Raw genomic sequence first — 20410 nt, forward strand, 5'->3', positions numbered from 1 at the left:
GCAAAGACTCACAGCCTTGGCCAGCCGCTTGAGGAGGTACACCAGAGAGATAGAAGGCAGGAGAATAAACCAGCTGTTCTCCACAGAACCAGCAAAGGTGTACTCTCAGTGGCAAGGGAACAATAAGAGAACAGCACCACCAAGGCTGGAGACGGAGCAATACTGGAAGAGCATATGGGAGAAGGATGCAACCCATAACGGCAATGCTCAGTGGCTAGAGGATCTGAGGGCTGACCACAGCGACCTCCCTGAACAGGGTCCAGTAACCATCACAGTGGCAGATATCCAAGAAAGGGTCTCCAGTATGAAGAGTTGGACAGCACCAGGGCCCGACATGGTTCACGCCTACTGGCTGAAGAAGCTGACTGCACTCCACGAGCGTCTGGCAGCACAAATGAACCAGCTGCTAGTTAACGAGAGACACCCGGAATGGCTAACTGAAGGTCGGACGGTCCTGATCCCCAAGGACCCCAAGAAGGGACCGGTCCCCTCCAACTACCGACCAATAACCTGCCTCAGTACTACATGGAAGCTCCTGTCAGGCATCATATCGGCTAAGATGAACAGGCACATGGGTCAATACATGAGCGGGACACAGAAAGGGATTGGCAAGAATACCAGAGGCGCAAAACACCAGCTGCTGGTAGACAGAACAATCAGCCGAGACTGCAAGACCAGACTGACCAACCTGTGCACTGCCTGGATTGATTACAAGAAGGCCTATGACTCAATGCCCCACAGCTGGATACTGGAATGCCTAGAATTGTACAAGATCAATGGGACCCTAAGAGCCTTCATCAGGAACTCAATGGGGATGTGGCGTACAACACTAGAGGCCAACTCCAAGCCCATAGCACAAGTCACCATCAAGTGCGGGATCTACCAAGGAGATGCTCTGTCCCCACTGCTGTTCTGCATAGGCCTGAACCCCCTCGGTGAGATCATTAACAAGACTGGCTACGGATACCAACTACGGAACGGAGCAGTTGTCAGCCACCTCCTGTACATGGATGACATCAAGCTGTATGCCAAGAGTGAACGAGACATCGATTCACTGATCCACACTACCAGGCTATACAGCAATGACATTGGAATGTCGTTCGGACTGGAGAAGTGTAGTCGGATGGTAACAAAGAGAGGGAAGGTAGTCAGAACTGAGGGGATTGAACTACCAGAAGGCAACATTGCAGACATAGAGGACAGTTACAAGTACTTGGGGATCCCACAGGCGAATGGGAACCAGGAAGAGGCCGCTAGAAAAGCTGCAACCACCAAGTACCTGCAGAGGGTCAGGCAAGTCCTGAGGAGTCAGCTGAATGGTAAGAACAAGATCCGGGCCATCAACACGTACGCCCTGCCCGTGATCAGGTACCCTGCTGGGGTAATAGGCTGGCCAAAAGAGGAGATAGAAGCCACTGACATAAAGACAAGAAAGCTCCTTACCATGCATGGAGGGTTTCACCCCAAGTCCAGCACCCTGAGGCTGTACGCTAAGCGGAAGGAAGGGGGCCGGGGACTGGTGAGTGTCAGCACCACAGTCCAGGATGAGACAACGAACATCCAAGAATACATTGGGAAGATGGCCCCAACTGACCGAGTGCTCAGTGAATACCTCAGGCAGCAGAAACCCAAGAAAGAGGAGGGAGACGAGGAACCATCATGGAAGGACAGGCCCCTGCACGGTATGTACCACCGGCAGATAGAGGAGGTGGCTGACAGCACAGAGGCACTAATCATGGCAGCACAAGAACAAGCTCTGAGCACAAGATCCATAGAGGCTGGGGTCTATCACACCAGGCAAGACCCCAGGTGCAGGCTATGTAAAGATGCCCCAGAGACAATCCAGCACATAACAGCAGGGTGCAAGATGCTAGCAGGCAAGGCATACATGGAACGCCATAACCAAGTGGCCGGCATAGTGTACAGGAACATCTGTGCCGAGTATAATCTGGAAGTCCCGAGGTCAAAATGGGAGATGCCCCCAAGGGTGGTGGAGAATGACCGAGCTAAGATCCTGTGGGACTTCCAGATACAGACGGACAAAATGGTGGTGGCTAACCAACCGGACATAGTGGTGGTAGACAAAGAGAAGAAGACAGCCGTAGTGATCGATGTAGCGGTTCCGAATGACAGCAATATCAGGAAGAAGGAACACGAGAAGCTGGAGAAATACCAAGGGCTCAGAGAAGAGCTCGAGAGGATGTGGAGGGTGAAGGTAACGGTGGTCCCCGTGGTAATCGGAGCACTAGGTGCGGTGACTCCCAAGCTAGGCGAGTGGCTCCAGCAGATCCCGGGAACAACATCGGAGATCTCTGTCCAGAAGAGCGCAGTCCTGGGAACAGCTAAGATACTGCGCAGGACCCTCAAGCTCCCAGGCCTCTGGTAGAGGACCCGAGCTTGAAGGATAAACCGCCCGCAGGGGCGTGCTGGGTGATTATATATACATACACACACACACATATGTGTGTGTATGTGTATATGTGTGTGTGATTGTATGAACATAAGTCAACATACTTAAAATGTAATTTCTTTTCCTTTTCCAGCAGTCTCAGTTCCCCCAGCTTTCACGGCAATCCTCAAAGCCCTTCTGGACACGCTGGGAAACCCCTTCCTTACCGCCACTGTAACAAACAAAAGTCACAGTTCTATTACTTTTATCAGAGTTAAAATAAAAATGTGATTTATGTTAGCTGGCTTCATTTAGCAAACAGATATTTCTGTTTATATAGATACAGATATTAATACAGATATATTTTACGCATAATTTTACCTCTTTTTTTTCCTAGATGGGAAGTCTATCCAGTTCACATTACAGTAATGCTAACACCCCTTTTGGTCGTCTCTCCTTACCTTCCAGCATTCATAAATCTGTTGACCTTCTTTGTCTGAGACCAACCACTACAATGCATCATCACCTATTTGTATTGGTAACTTACTTTACAACCTATTTTAATGGTTGCAAAGTAAGTTACTTGTGCTGTATGCAATTTTAGATACACAGAAAGTCTTCACTTACTATATATGGCTGTCATAGTGTCCTTATCAAGGGCAGTTCTTCACTCTGCGCCGATGTCCGTTTTGCTCTGTCCTCCTATAAAAAGCATGAACATTTGAGTGTTTGACTAGTTTTAGATTTCCAAAAATTAGATTTTTGTACAACTAAACATTTGAACTACAATATATGCTATTGAGCGATACTTTTATGGGTAATTTTTGGTAAAGAATCTGGTGACAGAGTTGTAGGCTTTTTAAAGTACTATTAGCTAACCATTTGAACTGACTTTCAAAGCTGATTACCTTTTAAATTGCTGTGGATCAAAACCTCCAGTGGGAAGGCGGCCATTAGAAGAACACGCACCATTGAACCTGAAAATAACAAAAACAAACAAAAAACAGAACAATATATAAGAGTCCGGTAGGGTAATAAATCTCTTCTGAAGCAATATAGTTCATTTTGGGTGAAAAACAAAACATTCCTCTAAAATATATATACTGACATCAGCAATCAACATCATGATTGTAATTATTTCCTTTTTAGTACATCTACTGCTGTTTGCATGTGTCAAGCACTACGACTGTATCTATGCATATAAATTCACCATATATATCCAGCAAAAATGTTTTGTTATAGGAAAACAAACAAAGGCATTCAATCAGAGGTGAGAAATTAATTGGGAATATGAATTATAGGTGAACTATTCTTTACCTACTAGCAATCAAGCTTCTTTAACCAAGAAGCTTGAAATATTTGAATGTAAAATAAAATAAATAAATAAATAAATAAATAAATAATAATAAAAATAACATGATGTAATTAAAATGCACAACTTACATTAAGGAAATCTGCATTTGTATCCACAGGCTAAAAGTAAAACAGTAAATGTGTTAGTGATAGTACAGGTATTTGTAAAAAAAAAAAAAAAGAGGCAGTAACTGTGACGCTTCTAGTGGGATGCTAAATGCAGAGATTTATATTTACAGTATAATACTGCATGTACGGGTAGCTGTGTTGTGAACTGTAACTGAATATTAGAGAATCTCAGAGAAATTAAATGTATTTATTTTTTGAATTTATCAATCATAAAACCGTCTGTTTTGAAGGCCTGTTACGATAGCGACTTTTTGTTGGTCGGTATATTGCCCCATAAACAATTGCGACAAGTTATGTCATTGTCATTTTAAGACCATTTTATGTCTTTGAATGTATAATCATAATATAACACCACCATAATGCAAGATCTACACACTTTCAATTGACAAACCAACATCTAATTCTTAAAGTATTTAGATCATTGAAATTAGGAATCAAAATATTAGATACCTTAAAAACTTGAATAAATAGGAAATTTTCTAACAAATAGAAAACAATGTTATTTAATGTTATTGTTTTGTTATCATTATATTTTATTTTTGTAAATATAATGGCGGATAAATTACATCATCAACAATTATTGAGGTCATGTACATGTATTGTGTGTTAAGTCGATATATCGATTATTGTGATAGGCCTACTGTTTTGGTATCATAACGAGCTTGTCAAACATGCATGACCACTAAACAATGTCTAAGCAGTAGTATTGGTCTGAATGACAACAAACATAACTAGTGTTTTGGAAAATCTGTTAGAAAACAGTTATTTCAATAATTATGATTAGCATGTGACACAGACACTGCATAAAAAACTACAACAACAAATACTTACTTTAGGAGGATGGGGGAGGGCAGCATGAGGTTGAGACTTTGACATCTGTAAAAAACAAATTCATGTATTACAAACAAGTCACTTAAAAATACATTAATGTGGCAGACTGTTCCCTGTTCAGATGCAGTGTATAAGTACAATCAGGGCTGTCACAACAATCTGTAGCCAGAAGGAGAGGTAGGATTTCTGTGAAAGCCAAATTAAATGTGAATAGGCTTTGATAGTTATTGAGAAGGCAGAATAATAAGAAAAGGCAAAAGTACGTCACAATATAATTAATTAAGTTACATATTTTGATTACCAAATTATGGAAGCGTGGAGCTGCCACCCAGGCAAAAGAAAAATAGAGCTGTATCACGTTATGACGTGAAATGTTTATTGTTCTAACATTATGCTTTTCATGTTTGTATAATACAGTGGTTCTTAACCTTGTTGGAGGTACCGAACCCCACCAGTTTCATATGCGCATTCATTGAACCCCTCTTTAGTGAAAAATAAAGTGTGTTTTTTTTTTTTCAAATTAGACGTAGATATGTTTTTTACTGGTGCACAAAATGAGCCGTGCACGTCACAGCGGAGGCTCTGCCGAACCCCTGAGACCAACTCACCGAACCCCTAGGGTTCGATCGAACCCAGGTTAAGAACCACTGGTATAATATAATATCACATTATTATAATATACATAATTGTCACGTTCGCACAATATTGTACGGACGTGATAATTATGTACATTTTTCGTACAATGTTGTTCAAACATGTTGTTCAAACATGATAGTATATTGTTAGAACGATAAACTTTTCACGTTATAACGTGATATACTTATATTTCTCTTTTGCCTGGGTGGCAGCTCTACGCTTCCGTTCCAAATACACGAGAATAAAGTAATATTATATGGGAAAAGGCACCTGCTAGCTTGATGATGGAGGCTTCTTAGACTGGCCACCCGCCTTGGCTTCTTGTCGCCACTCCATGAAATAAAGGTCCGTTTCCTCCATGCCGGCTAATTATTCATCCTCATTAAAATCTCGTATATGTTCAGTTGGCAGAATTGAGAATTTTACATCTTCCAACCACTTAATTAACGCGAACATAATCGGCTTGTTTCTTCCCGTCTCCTGTATCCGGCCGTTCCTCTCGCTGTCAAATTTCGCGCCTCAGAGACGTCGTTATTTTTCAAAAAAAAAAAAAAAAGAAGAAAGAAAGAAACAGTAACAACTACTAAAGAGAGTTTTTGCACGTTCATTGCACATTTGTGGGAATGTTTAAATATTTAATTTTTATTAATTACTTTTCATTATATCTTTATTTTTTAAACCACCGTGGCAATGCGCATGCGCATACACTCCTGCACGCAAAGGGCTTTGGAGTTGACGTAATGTCGCAATGCATTGTGGGAGCGCAGCACCATCTTGGCAGGCCACGAATCAAAACAAGATTGCTACGAACCATTCTGAAACGTAGCTCAAAAGAAAATGACGGTATAGAGACAGATTCTGTCCAGATGCAAAGAGACGGTACTTGATTGTTGAAATGTGGACCCGTATGAAATATAGCCGTGGAGTAGAAACCCTGAAGACCAAACCGCTATTGACTTAGCATGATCTACTCTCATACCTTGTCTGTGGAGTCAGAGCATACACGGCACACCAATTTCGCAATTATAAATCTCTGGAGGCGCACATCCAATTCACCAAGGACTGGGTACAAGATTTGGCTATTTTTAAGCCTCCACGTTGTGAGTACGGCGTCATTCAAGCAAAGGTAAGTCAGCTTGAGTACTGCGAGTAAAATGCGTTTGATTCCCCCCAGCATTCAAATTAGTGCTAGCAAAAATTCATTCGTGAGGGGGAAATTACAGTGAGAACATGTAGAGGCTCTGTTAGAGGGATAACATAGTGAGTTCAGTGCATTGATGTGACATTGTCCTGAAGGATTTAGTTATTCTTTATGGTTAAAGAAATTGCCCTAATTAATTCATATTTATTATAAATAATCCTAATTACACATCTTGCACACAAGAATTTCACTCACATGTGCTGTACCAATGTACCTGCACATGTGATGTGACAATAAAAAGTGATTTGATTTGTGATTTGATTTGATTTGCTTCCTTGTTTGTGTCCTGTGTCACTAAAAATACATTCATTACATACTTTAGGTTCATTTTTTGCTGATAGGTTTCTAAAAAGAAACATGCAGATTTAGAATATAACATGCAGCGTTCTATAGATGGATACATAAAAACACTTTATTTGTTACATTTATGATAAATGGATTTGAAAGTAAATAAAACACATTTGTGTCGGACTTGGCTTATTAAAGTTCTTGTCTTTAAATGAACTTTGTCTGTGTGTGTTTTAGGTCCTGCACTCTTAAAGACTGAATTGCAGCATTGCAGCCACAGGTCATTGTGAGCATCACAGGGAAGGTTGAAGCCGCCCACTGCAGCTGTATGGCTAGAGTCGTGGAGACTTGCAGCCATGTCACTGCTCTTCTGTTTAATGTAGAAGCAACAGTGAGGATCTGTGGCACAAGGACTGTTACAGATGAACCTGCATACTGGGTTTTGCCTGGTAATATGACCAAGATACAGCCAGAGGTTGGCCATAAGATAGACTTCTCCTCTTCAGCTGCCCAAAAAAAGGTTCTTGATCAAAACATAAACAGACCATTCGTTGTGACAGGTAAAAGAAGCCATCCTCAAAAAAGAAAAGTTCCACCTGCTACTGTGGAGGAGTTGGATCAACTGATGGGACAATATTTTTCCAAGCATAGTTCTGTTCTGAATAACCCATAATGTTTTAATTTAGGGGGCCATGTAAATACTTTGCATTTACTGAATATGTACTTACTAAATACCACTGTTCAAAAGTTGAATAAAGAAACAAAGAAATGTTTGCCTATTTTTAATTAAAAGCACTTTGTCGAACATCACATCAGTTACAATGTAGAAAAAATGTTATGTATAGTTTACAAATGACAAAATGTTCACATAAAATCATGACAGCATTTGTATAATATCACCCACTACTAGCATTCTGTAATTTACTGTCTCTTTTGAAAACTTATCACTACATAAACAGCACAAGACTTAAAAGTATTTAACAAGAGCATTTTTCCCTGGTTTTACTACCACACTGGGGCACATGTTCACCAAAACGCAGCAAACCTTTGCCATCTTATCCAGGAAGGTCACCTTTTTACCCACACATGGAAGAAGTAATCTGATTGGCATGGTGGTATGTAGCATGTAGTTTGAAGCAGGGATTTCGTAGTGCCCCATGTGTAGTGTTGGAACCCAGTCAGGATTTGTTTCATTCATTTCATAGGCTGGTTTGTTGCAATAATGCCAAATAATTAGCAACTCTATAAATAGAAGGTAGTTCTGCATGTTTGTTCTAAGTTTGTGCTATTGAAAATAAAATTAACAGGCTATAAATAATAATATGAACTTATTTAGAACTTACCTGAATGAAAATACTGGAGCACACCAACAGATATCTGTGGCTGGTAGAGAACTGAATATCAGCTCGTCTCGCAGCTGCTATCCAGGCTAGACGCCTTCTTTTGGTAACATCCAACACATAAGCTCCCTCATGATGTTTCCAGGTGAGGAAACAATGAAAAGAGAGCCTGTTTTCAAGCTTATTCCTTTGTCGGTATAGTGCAATCTAACATTACAACCGACCACACAGCAAGCATTTGTTTGGCCTGCTAATATGGCGCCTCGACCAAAAATCCTGGCTACGCCCCATCCCGTAAGATCACGCTCCAGAGCCCTATTAACGTACGGATCTAGAAAGAAGACGCTGCATTTTTAACTCTGAGGGAGGTGGAGAATGAGCCTATTTCCAAAACAGTGGAGTGTGTTCCTTTAAGTACTAAATTGTATATATTGTCAAAAACTAAAGTGTACATAGCAGTTGTTGTATCTTGTTTACTGTATCACTGACAGATAATTTCAAAGTCAATGAACGCTACATTATAGTGAGATATTGTGTAATGTGAAATACTGTAAGCAAATGAATAAACAACCTAATTCGTGATAGACCTTTGACTCTGTTTTGTTTGAATCCAACTGTTTTTTGCAGATGTGCATAAAACATGTTACTTTTAGTATTGTTATCATTATCATCATTATTGCACTAAATATATTTTAAATAAAGGATACTTTGATATACATTCTACTGTAAGGTTGGAAATGTATTTTCTTCACCCTAAAATATGTTTTGAAATGTATTTTGGTTTGAAAGAAATACATTTTCAATTTCAAAAATATATTTTTTTGGAGCATCACAAATACAAAATATATTTACCATATATTTGAAATATATTTTGGGCAGGAAAAATGTATTTTTTTACCGTATGGGCACAGAACTGCCAGTTACATCACGCTTGGTTTAACATTGTTTTTCTTTAAAACTTCTCATTTTTCAGTATGCAGTGGGCGGCTTTGTGCTCCTCACTGGAGGAAAGGCTGGATGTTTGGATGGTTAAGAGTCGGTTTAAAAATGTGCTCCACCTTCTCTCCTCCCTGAAATACAATGCTATGTGTTGTCATCCATGATAAACTAAGCTGTGAAAGAGGATCCTCTTTCAGTGTTTCCAGTTCATTGCAGACTTCCTGATGCTTGTTTTATTCAGCTATCATGACCAAAGTATTAGATTGCTGCTTATTACACAGAAACTGCCACAGGTGTTTCCTGGTAGTCATTACTATTCTTTAAGTTTGTTTTAGACGGTTATTTATTACCTGGTTATTAATATGTTATTAAATAGAAACAGGCAGTTTTGCAGCTCCGTTTCCTGCTTATTACACAGAAACTACCACAGGTAACTGAGTGGTAATAAAGTGTTACATAAATTTCATGGTGAAATCACTCAACTGTAACCGCTGTTGCTACCATGATATTACTTGGATATTACATTGTTATTACTCTGGTCATTGCATGGTAATAACTTTGATTACAAATGATTACACTCTTGTTTCCCCCCTCGTTACCCTACTATTACCCCTTTATTACCGAGCTGTAACAGGAAGTGCAACCTATCCAACCTGCTTAAATTATCCAAACAAAATGTGATCTTTGAGGTTGTCTTAAAAATAAATCACATGACTTAGGAAGCAGTAAAAACATCAGTAAACACTATTGTCATGGAGATTCCAGGTTTGCTTTGTATTTTTGTTGTTTCTTATTTTTGCACTATAGTAGATTTAGTTGCCAGTTGCCTCAGCTTTAATCCTTCCTTTGTGTTCCTGTTTTCCTCACATCAGCTCCTTTTCTATTTTGTCCTGTCACATGTATGTTTCCCCATCTAGTTATTTTCCTTCCCGTTTCCTTTGCCTCTGCCCCGTGTTTTGTCCTTTTGTGTGGTTAGAATGAGCCAGCACAGCGGGGGAGATGCGCGCTGTAGCTGCAAACAGTTTTTTGACCGTGACATCGTGCTGTGGTAGCTTTGTTTTGTGTGTACGAGTCAGATATAAACCTGGACAGCTCACATTAAGAAGTGGAAGAATTATTTTTTCGACGCTTGGGACAGAAATGTGCAACTATAGTGGCATTATTAATTATCTGCAAATAAAGCTGCAACTCTGAGTGTTTCCCTGAGTCTGGGGTCCTTCATTTTGGATCCTTATGAACAAGTTATGAAAACTTTCAGTCACCATTCTTGGGAATTTTTTTACATAAGAGCAAAAACTTGAAACATGACATTTTTTTTTTTAAAACCCCACAAACATTTCTAGCAACAACAACAACAACAAAAATCTATTTTCTGGTGTAAATGAGGCAGTTATTTAAATTAAATAGTCTTTTTAGTGAATCTCAAAAAAGATGAGGACATTATTCATGGACTTACAGAATCACAATGATTTTATGGCATTTTATACTCACCAGATGATAAAGATGATAAACTGTTTTTTGTTTTTTGTCATTCATAAACCTTTGAGTGTGACTTTCAGGATTACTGTGTCCTTTGCACAACCATATTTTCACAACAGGCATCACAGGCTGATGAACAGCAAACAAAGCTAGACAAAGTTCTTCATATATCATATATAGCTTTATTTATTTTTGCATGAGGAATACACGGTGAAAATCCCCTGCAAATAGAGCCCCAGTCAGCCCCTGAAAGCGACAGAGGAGGCTATACACAAAATGTTTAAACATCAGCAAGCAATCCTTACGTTTTGTAAGCTATACTTCAGCAATTAAGCATACAAACCTGAAATGAAAAATAAACTGTTTAGGATCAATAGACTCTTAGGTGAAAGCACTGAATTTGTATAAATTGTTTTTCAGAGAGGCTGAAACATTTATTAAAAAACCATCAGTGTTTGTTCATGTAAAGGAACCCACTGTAACAATAAATAAATAAGTTGTTAATTATTAGAGTAACCTTTAATTACCCTGTGTAATTTAGAGCTAGGCCATGGCTTCATTGACCCCCACAAGGAGGGTTGAAAAGGAATTATAAATTTATATGTAGTCTCATAAAAATCTTGACATTTATAATATGATTGTCTGAGTGATGTCTATGTTGTTTCAGTTGGATGCATGGATATTCCTCCTGTGTTCATCCAGCTTAAATATCAGTTGCAACTAACAGCATAATATGAAAATACAGTTAATATACACCGACCAATGTCACATTTTCATTATCAAGACATACAATAACATCAAAAATCTGACTGACATGTATAATGTCTCAAAGGTTAGCAAAAAGTGGACAGTATTATATATTTGTCAGGGGCAGAAAGAACAAACGCTTTCACTGAAGGACTGGTTCAGATTGTGTCATCGTTCTCACAGAGCCCTTGTTGTGCTTCCAGGTTTTATGATTCTGTTTCTCGTTTCATCCTTTGACACTAAGTTTTTTTGTGTCTAATTTCATATGTTTTTAAAGGCAGACGAGTCTATTCATCATATAAAACTGAGGCAAAGCTGTCTGTCTATGTACACCTTCTGGTTTTTCCACACAACGTTGCTGTTCTGATGATTTCAGCAGCGAGAAAGAAAATGGCATTAAAGGGACTGAGCTGGTTTTAACTAGTCTCTTGTTTTTCATGCATGTTCCTTTGTCTAACAGCAGAAACAGAAACATATTGGAGCCTTTTTGGAGAATTCAGTTGTGTTAAAGCAGAAAAGCACATCAACTGCAACGACAGAACAATAGAAAAGCAAACAGATGGTAACTATAGCCATATGAAGCATCCACCATACCGTGAGTTCCTCTTGTTGTGAGTAATCCACAGGGCCTTAAGATGCTGAGAGCCTGGGACTATATGAAGCCTGCTATGCTCATTCTTGCCACCAACAACAGAACAATTGATGCACTTTTCTCCCAGCAGAGACATTTCAGGGTCACATTCTTGGTTAATAAAGGTACAGAGCTCTATAAATGCAGTCCATTTACAGTTTTACACTCACATTATTGGAGGTTTAATACTCACTAACTCCAATCAGTCATCTGACATGGCACAAACAATGAAATGATCCTTTATCCAATCTATTCCCACAGAAGGAAATCTTCAGCAAAAGACCAGGATCCACTAAACACTGTAGTGCATTAACAGGACATGCACTCAATGCCATATCAAACTGCTGAGGTCTGTTCTTATTTTACTGCACTGTTTGTCAGTTTTAGGACCTTCTGTGCTTCTTCACAAGCCAAAACATAAGAAGAAAAATAGTTGTTTAGGGTTTAAATACAAAGTATGTTGGCACTGCTTTTAGTTGTCTAAGAAACATCACTTTACTAAAACAATTACAGATTTTGTAGCTTATTAAGACTTTAAAACAGCAGCAAATATGAGTATTTATTCACAAGTAATGAACAAATGTCAAATGCGTCTGGGTGTTCACAAACATAATAGGCACCTCTTGGCCAGAACTGAGCGTTATCAGATCCGCCATCAGTGCTCAATAAACTTTGTTCAGACTAACGTAAGGATAAACACTCTTTGCCCAAGCATCACACGAAGCAGAATTTAGGTTATGTCACAACATGAAACAAACCATTTTAACAGTGCATCTGACTTGAATGAGAATAACACAGCAGTGAACCTTTGACTTGTTGCATTTCATTCATTCTTTGTAAACTCTCCCGCCTCCCAGCGCAAAGCCATGGCACTCTTGCGTCTTCCTCCAGTGTGGATCTCTGGAAACTGGCAAAAGACACTTTATTGGTTTACTGCATTCACACCACTCCCTCCACCTCTTCCACCAGCTTTCTCAGCTTATTAGAATAAAGATGGGATAAGCAAGTTTTGCAATGACAGTCTACCTTTTCTTTCTGTTATTCTATTGTGACTCAAACTATTGTCAGTTAAGACAGGATGTGACTTCTTTCTTTCCGAGGTACAACCCTGTCACGCCAGCTGCTGCTATATTTGACGCACATACTTTTTTCAGATGTACAAATCATCATCGAAACTATAATGCAAGATGACTTCAGAGGGAGACTGATTCAACATGGCTTCCATTACTTAAATATAAATATTTGTCTTAAAGAGACATGTCTTTACTGTGCATGGCATACTAACTTTGACTAAATTCATGGTGAAAATTGGACATCAAATATGATACAGCCGGGTGCATGAAGTAGAGTTTATTTTATAAAGCTTGTAGTTTTGGCTGCTACAATAAATTGTGTGGAGGGCGAAATGTCCTAGTAAAAGTATTTCACCACAAAGAAAAAGGATGTAAAAGGTTTCCTGAATAAGCAAGTCTGTTTTTTCTGCCTAAAATAAAGACTATTGTAACAAACAAAGCCATAAAATATACCCCTGTGATCAGGAGTTACATACACTCAGTGTGCATTTGAATGTCAGAGTAATATTTTCTTTGGATTTGTTCAGCAGCACTCACTAGAATAACCAACATTCAGAATAAAATTCATCTCAGTGAAAATCTGGGAAGGAGAATTGTAGATTTCAACAGAAGATCTTTTGGAGCCATTTCTGAACACTCACAGATTCCAGTATTAATCCCAATAATATTTGAATGGAAGCAAGTATAATGTAAATAGAAATGACTCTAACACTGAACCCTGTGGAACTCCATAGTTAACGTTTATTGCATGAGGACTCTCCATTTACACGAACAAATAATCTACGCAGAAGCTTTAGTATCTGTTTATAATAAAATAAAAATAATAAAATTGTTTCTGGTGGGTGTCGGACTCTGACAAGGCTGCTCTTGGTCACAAATTCTGATTATAGTTTTTATGGAAGGAATATCAGAGCAGCCCGGACTGAGAGTCAAACTCCGAACTCTGTCGTCATGGCCATTGAGCTCTGCGGCTTTCCTGAGAGAGGGATGTTTCCAGACAACAGCATTGTTGTGGGCATATCCATGAGCAGAGACCAGCTACTTGTAGTTGGGTGCAAACACCAGGGACGAGATCTGGGACTGTGTCATGTGAACTGATACAGGAGCCACTTGGTGAGGTGTCTCCTCTTTAGTGGCCTCATGATTAAATTCTGCCTCCAGCCTTGCACTGAAGTAGCTGCACAGCTCAGTGTAAGGTGACATGAATGAGAAGCTGCCAGCTGGAAAAGGGTGGAGCGCCCACTCCAGCTCCAGAACGAGTTGCTGCCCCGAGTGGAGGAGTCTGTTGGGTTTGTGTTCACAAACGAGGGTGTGAGAGCAGAGTGTGTGACTAACAGACACTCTGCTGAGCATAAAAGTGAAGCTGTCAGTCTACGTTGCTCCCCTCAGCTATGATCACGAGCTGAGGGGAGTGACATGAGATCATGGACATGATCACTGAAAACAAATACTTCAAGTTATCGCTGCTAAACGTGGCTCCACATGCTTTTAAATCACAACATAGTTGTTGCAGTCGTGTTTTTCACAGGACTGCACAGTAGACTACAGTCCTCTGAAAAAAAGATTAGACTTTGAAGTTTAATAATGTCCCTCCTCAGTGAGCGCTTAATTCCTCATTTATAAAGTCGCCAGAAGCGTATTAACCTCTCCTGGTTAATCAGCTCATATACAGTAGAACATGTGCATGGTATCATTTAACAAGTCCAAATAAGTGATTTGTCATTTCTTACTGTGATTCATGGCTAATTCAAGCAGTAAATAGTTGTTGGTTAAGCATTCTGTGTGCTTAACTAACTTCATTAAATGAATTAATAAAAGAAAATTAATGAATTAATTAAATATCCTAAATTTAAAGTGATGACTATTTTTTTTTTGCCTTATAAAGCATTTATAAATGAAAATTAAAGTACCTCAAGTACAACAAGTCTCAGCTCTATTCACAACAGAAACAACACACAAATGATGCACATAGAGATACAGAACAAAGACAAATGTATTGGCAGGTACAAACATTCCCATTCGAGGTTTCCAGAATACTGACATGTAAGAGGAACAGAGCCTTCAGTTCTTTATCTGGTAAAATTAGGACAGAGAAGAAAAAATACTAGAAATATGAGAAAGAATAAAAACCAAAACATCTGGTGTCAATTTTGTGGAAAATAAGGCAAAAACAAACTGTAGTGTGGGCTTCATAGGTGCCGTTGTCACTGAGGAGTGTAGAATTCTTAGTGTAATAATGTGTTGAGTTTACAATAACAGTGCACCTCCCTTTTGTGGCTACAAACATGGTGTTTTTATTATACTGTGAGTTTAGACGGAGGAATTCTTGCACCTTGGCTCAGGTGATGAGGCATATGATGTCCGTGTGAACGGCCAGTGTTTTTCCGTCTCCTCTTGTGTTTTCCCGGATCCTGGGCAGGACCTTGGACACTCACCTGTTTCATTCAGTGACGATCAGCGCGGCTGCATTTAAGCCCGGTGAGGTCATCTCTTCTTCTCCAGTCCATCAGCGACTCATGGTGACAACATGGCTCTATTTCCTTGTGATTTAGCTGTTGATTGTTGCATACTTACCTTGTCTCCTTGTGCCTACAGCTTTCTTTGCAACCCTTTTCATGAAGCGTCATGGAATTTGTGATCAATTTGCACACCATGCCAGCTGAGGCAGGCTGACCCGATCGCGCCCTTCAGGGTATTTTCCTTCAAGGCCTGAATGATCAGATGTGGGACAACTTAGCCTCCCAAGATGCCTGAGTCCTTCGAGGATCTGGTCTCTCTCTCTCTCTTAGGATTGAAAATGGCCTGAGGGAGAGAGGGCTGAAAGGAGTCTCAAGTCTCAGCCCACCTATTTTCATTAGTCTCCGATCCCGGTCCCCGCGCCACCTCCTCTGGTCCTAGTTTCCATTCTGTTCTATATTCTGGATTCACTGGCAGCCATCCCATCATCTTTTTGAACCCATCCATGGTGCCACCATCTTCACAAAACTGGACCTGAAAAACACCTACCATTTAGTCCACATCAGATATGGGAATGAATGGAAGAGAGCCTTTAATTCCCCACTGGGTCACTTTGAATACCAAGTCATGCCTTTCAGTCTTACAAATGCATCAGCACTTTTTCAGGCACTAGTGAATAACATTCTCAGAGATTTCCTAAACCTTTTCGTGTTTGTCCACCTCAATGACATTTTTTCCAAGGATCTCCCAGATAATTGAATCCGCTTTCACACGGTGTTTCAGTGGCTGCTGTATGTAAAGCAGAGAAGTGCGAGTTGCATTCACCATCCGTCATTTTTCTGGACTAATTTCTGGCAGGGGGGCAGGTGAAGACGGACCCTGCCAAAATCTGAGCAGTCGCTGAATGGCCCACTCCTTCCACTCGCAGGCACCTTCAACAGTTCCTTGGGTTTGCAAACTTGTACAGACGTTTCCCATTTTATCCACAACAACAGTCAGGTAGCAGCACCTGTAACTTATCTCCAAAAGTTGATTCTGTTCATCTGGACGTAGTGTTTTGTGGGAGAAACATTTCTCACTCATCCAAGTGACGTCTTCAGTCTCAGCTGACTGCAGGTTTCAATCTTATAAACAGTACTTTTGCATAATGACTGAAACCAGCCCACTGAAGGAACAATGGACTGGGAGGTCAGTTCCTTCATCATAATTATGCAAATTCTCATGACTCAACAACCACTGGCACATCTGTCACCATCTTACAATGCTGTGATTGCAGCTAATCCCCAACTCTCTGTGAGTGGTACTCATGGCCATTGATCAGTGGGCTTTGATCAGTGGGCTTTGATCAGTGGGCTTTGATCAGTGGGCTTTGATCAATGGTCATGCGAATTTGCATAATTATGATGAAGGAACTGACCTCCCAGCCCATTGTTCCTCAGTGGGCTGGTTTCAGTCATTATGCACATGTCCTGTTTATAAGATTGGGGAAACCTGCAGTCAGCTGAGACTGAAGAAGTCACTTACTCACCAGGTTATTGAGCATGCATCAAGACACCTGTAACTTACCTCATGTCAGCAAAGGTTTTGTTCACTTGGCCACCTGAAGCTGAATCAGATCACAAGAACTTAACCTATTTGAGAACAGCCAAGAGACTGAACGCCCGTCAAGGCTCACTGGTCACTATTTTTTGCACGTTTTAACTTTAACTCCTATCGTTCAAGGTCCAGAAATGTCAAACGCTCTCTCCCGCCAGTTCGTCACCAACACTAGTACTGCTGAGCCTGGCTACATCCTCCCTGGTTCCTGCAGGGTGGGTGCAGTAACCTGGAGAATCAAGGACACGATCCAGCAGGCCCTTCAGGAGAAGCCTAACCCAGGCACTGGCCCGCCTGGTTGCCAGTTTGTACCCACCTCTACATGTGCCACAGTACTCCACTGGATCCATACCTTCCATTTTTCCATTCATCCTGGGATGAGTAGGACCATATGTTTGCTTCGCTGTCACTTTTGGTGGATTCGGTAGAAAAGGATGTGAGAGAGTACGTAGTAGCTTGCCTGCAATAAACACCATAACCAGTGCTTTTTCGGGTTGCTCCAACCACTAGCCATTCCACAGAGACTCTGTTCCACATAAATTTTGTTACTGGTCTCCCCGCTTCCTCGGGAAAAACTGTAATACTCACCAGTGTTGATAGGATTTCTAATTCAGCCCACCTTTAGCATTGGACAAACTGCCATCAGCTGTTGAGACAGCTAAACTATTGACAGATCATGTTTTCCGACTCCACGGAATTCCAGATCCTGTCTGATCGAGGTCCTCAGTTTACTTCACAGGTGTGGAAGTCCTTCTGTTCTGCATTGGGAGCTGCTAGGGTTTAAAATGATTAATTAAAGCTGTTTTTATTATTTTTATATACACAACGCAATGTGCTCAAAAACAAGTTGGCGCTCCATGTTTTGAGGATCTAAAACGTTGTTCAGGGGTGGCTTGGGGTGGCTGTGGCTCAGGAGGTAGAGCAGGTCACTTACTGATCGGAAGGTTGGCGGTTTGATCCCAGGCTCCTCCAGTCTGCATGCCAAGTATCCTTGGGCAAGATGCTAACCCCAAGTTTCTCTCCGATGCATCCACCGGAGTGTGACTGTGTAGTTAGACAGCACTAAGTCCAAATATTGAGAACTGACGGGAAGCAGAGGGTTTTGCTACATGCTTACACATCACACTAGATAATGGTTAGAAGGATATTTGCTAGGCCGAAGAGAGTTAAATAGAAACAGTAGTAGGATATTATTAAAATGATCAAGGCTAGGCAGGGAGGTGTTTTCTTTTCTGTCTTGTCATTCCAGGAAAAGAAGCAGATAATGAGGGTCATGACTAGGGATGGGTATCGAAACCCGGTTCTTGTTGAGAACCGGTTCCCACTGTTTCAATTCCTTGGAATTGTTTGCCATTTTTGCAAACGATTCTCTTATCGATTCCAGTCGCCCCAAATGACGTCACCACGTTGTGGAGCGTCATTTACCTGGCAGGAAACATGGCGGCTCAAACGCTCAAAAGTTTGGTTACACTTTACGAGAACGGATGACAACAGGGCAACTTGCAATACTTGCAAAGTAGATATTTCATTTAAGGGAGGAAACACTACGAATATGCAAAAGCATTTGCTCACAAAACACGCGATGACCTTAAATGAATGTCGTGTTTTTAATTCCGCTCCGGACTCGTGAATCTCAGCCCAGCAGCAGCGGTAACGTTTGCACGTCCTCTCCCGTTAATGCAGCAGGTAAATAATCAACTAACAGTGCATATTATGTTAGCGCGATCTGCCTTATTACAAACCTGCCATTACTGTGCATTTAGTGACCATGATGAGAGAGGCAGTCTGGCTCAGATGCTGGCAGCTCTCGCTGCAGTCTACCGGTAGCGTCTCCTTTCAGGCCAGGATAGACGAATGTCACCGAGCAGTGACTCAGTTTGTGGTCAAAGGCTTGCACCCATTTGCCACAGCAGATGTAAGTGAATGTGTTTAATTGTAGGCAGGGACATTACTGGATATTCTTGTGTAATTGCTACAGAACAATTTATGTTATACTTTGTTATTGCTACAGAAGAATATTTATTTTATTATTTTACATTTACAATTTTTTTTCCTGGGGACCCTGTGACACCCCATTGAAGAGCTGTAGGCTGGATCTCTTAAGATGTCACTGTTGGGTTTCTAAGGCCATGTTACTCCTAAATTACTCCTAAATTTCTATCTTGTTCAAAGAGAAGATATAAAACAAAGTTCTGAGCTAATCGACCTTAGTGTTCTCCTTTTTTAAAAAGAATCAATAAGAGAATCGATAAAGAATCGAATCGTTAAACAGAATCGAAAATGGAATCGGAATCGTGAAAATCTTATCAATACCCATCCCTAGTCGTGAGTGAGGAGAAGGCCAAATGGAGACATCAGGATGGTTCGGGGAAGAAGACAGTTATAATAATAGTGTGTTATTGTTGGGTTATAAAAACGATACGGCCCGATCCAGGGCCGTCCTTTGTGTGAAGACAGGTGGCTGTGTTCACATGGAGGTCCAGTCCAACTTGTAATTCCAACTGCTGAAGCAAATTAAATCTTTTTAAATTACATATATTTCTCCTGTAATTCCTTCTGAAGAAACTGAACATGACAGAGCCCGGGTCAGTCTCAGTTCCAGATATCATCCCCAGACCAACAGCCAAACAGAAGGGTTGGATCAGGAGCTGGAGGCTACGCTTCACTGCTTCACTTCCAACAATCCATCAACTTGGTCATCATATCTTGTCTGGGTGGAGTATGTACACATGTCTCACACCTCATCTGCACAGTTTTGTCTTCTGTTGAGATCTCCCTAGGATACCAACCCCCTTTATTCCCAGAGACACAGATTGAACTTGCTGCTCCTTCTGTGCGACATCACTTGCAGCGGTGTCAACATGTCTGGACACAGGCCAGAGACATTACATTTATTTATAAATGTTTATAAGGCAAAAATAGTCCTCACGTTAGATGAGGTCACACAAATTACTAGTAAATGCCGGAATTAACCATGAAAAAATTTGTATTTATGAAAACACACAAACAATCACCTCATATCTTATTTACACTATAAATGAGACAATGAGCACATTATGTTTGAGCTTATTTATCAAGTCTCAGGTTTCATAATGACAGTATAAATATGAAATGCAAAGCATGAAATTGCATGTTTTGGTTGATGACAAAGAAATTCAAAGATGTTTCATCAAGAACTCACTCTGTGATCACACGATAGAGCAGCACGATCCATCCTGTGGGTGGTTTTCATTGGTGAAGATGGAGACGACTTGCACTTCACAGGAACATCAACTAATACGACACACCACAATTGATAATTAGCATTAACATAGGCAAATG

At 40.5% G+C, this 20410-nt stretch overlaps 1 protein-coding gene and 1 long non-coding RNA gene across 5 annotated transcripts in view; both read right to left on the reverse strand.

The window, feature by feature from the left end:
• Nucleotides 1-2515: 2515 nt before the first annotated feature.
• LOC146701067 (uncharacterized) lies at nt 2516-4845 on the reverse strand. Its single transcript, XR_014922125.1, has 5 exons — nt 4703-4845; nt 3833-3862; nt 3298-3366; nt 3017-3091; nt 2516-2621 (listed from the first exon to the last, which is right to left on the reverse strand). It is a non-coding gene; the product is annotated as an uncharacterized LOC146701067 (long non-coding RNA).
• Nucleotides 4846-10744: 5899 nt separating this feature from the next.
• Nucleotides 10745-20410, reverse strand: part of palmdb (palmdelphin b) — an 85260-nt gene continuing 75594 nt past the window's right edge. For 3 of the 4 annotated variants that reach the window (XM_085467405.1, XM_085467404.1, XM_085467407.1), the window contains 2 exons: nt 20271-20362; nt 13753-16027 (listed from right to left, as the gene is read on the reverse strand). In XM_085467405.1, the coding sequence (XP_085323531.1) occupies nt 15866-16027; nt 20271-20362 (254 nt within the window). In that variant the 3' untranslated portion in view covers nt 13753-15865. Of the gene's footprint in view, nt 12871-13752; nt 16028-20270; nt 20363-20410 lie in introns of those variants that run through there. The other variant, XM_085467406.1, reaches the window with a different exon arrangement.

This window comes from Copadichromis virginalis, linkage group LG9, assembly GCF_057382275.1.
Source record: "Copadichromis virginalis isolate Kocher_CV1m ecotype Utaka linkage group LG9, C_Virginalis_male_GT1.1, whole genome shotgun sequence".
NCBI lineage: Eukaryota > Metazoa > Chordata > Actinopteri > Cichliformes > Cichlidae > Copadichromis > Copadichromis virginalis.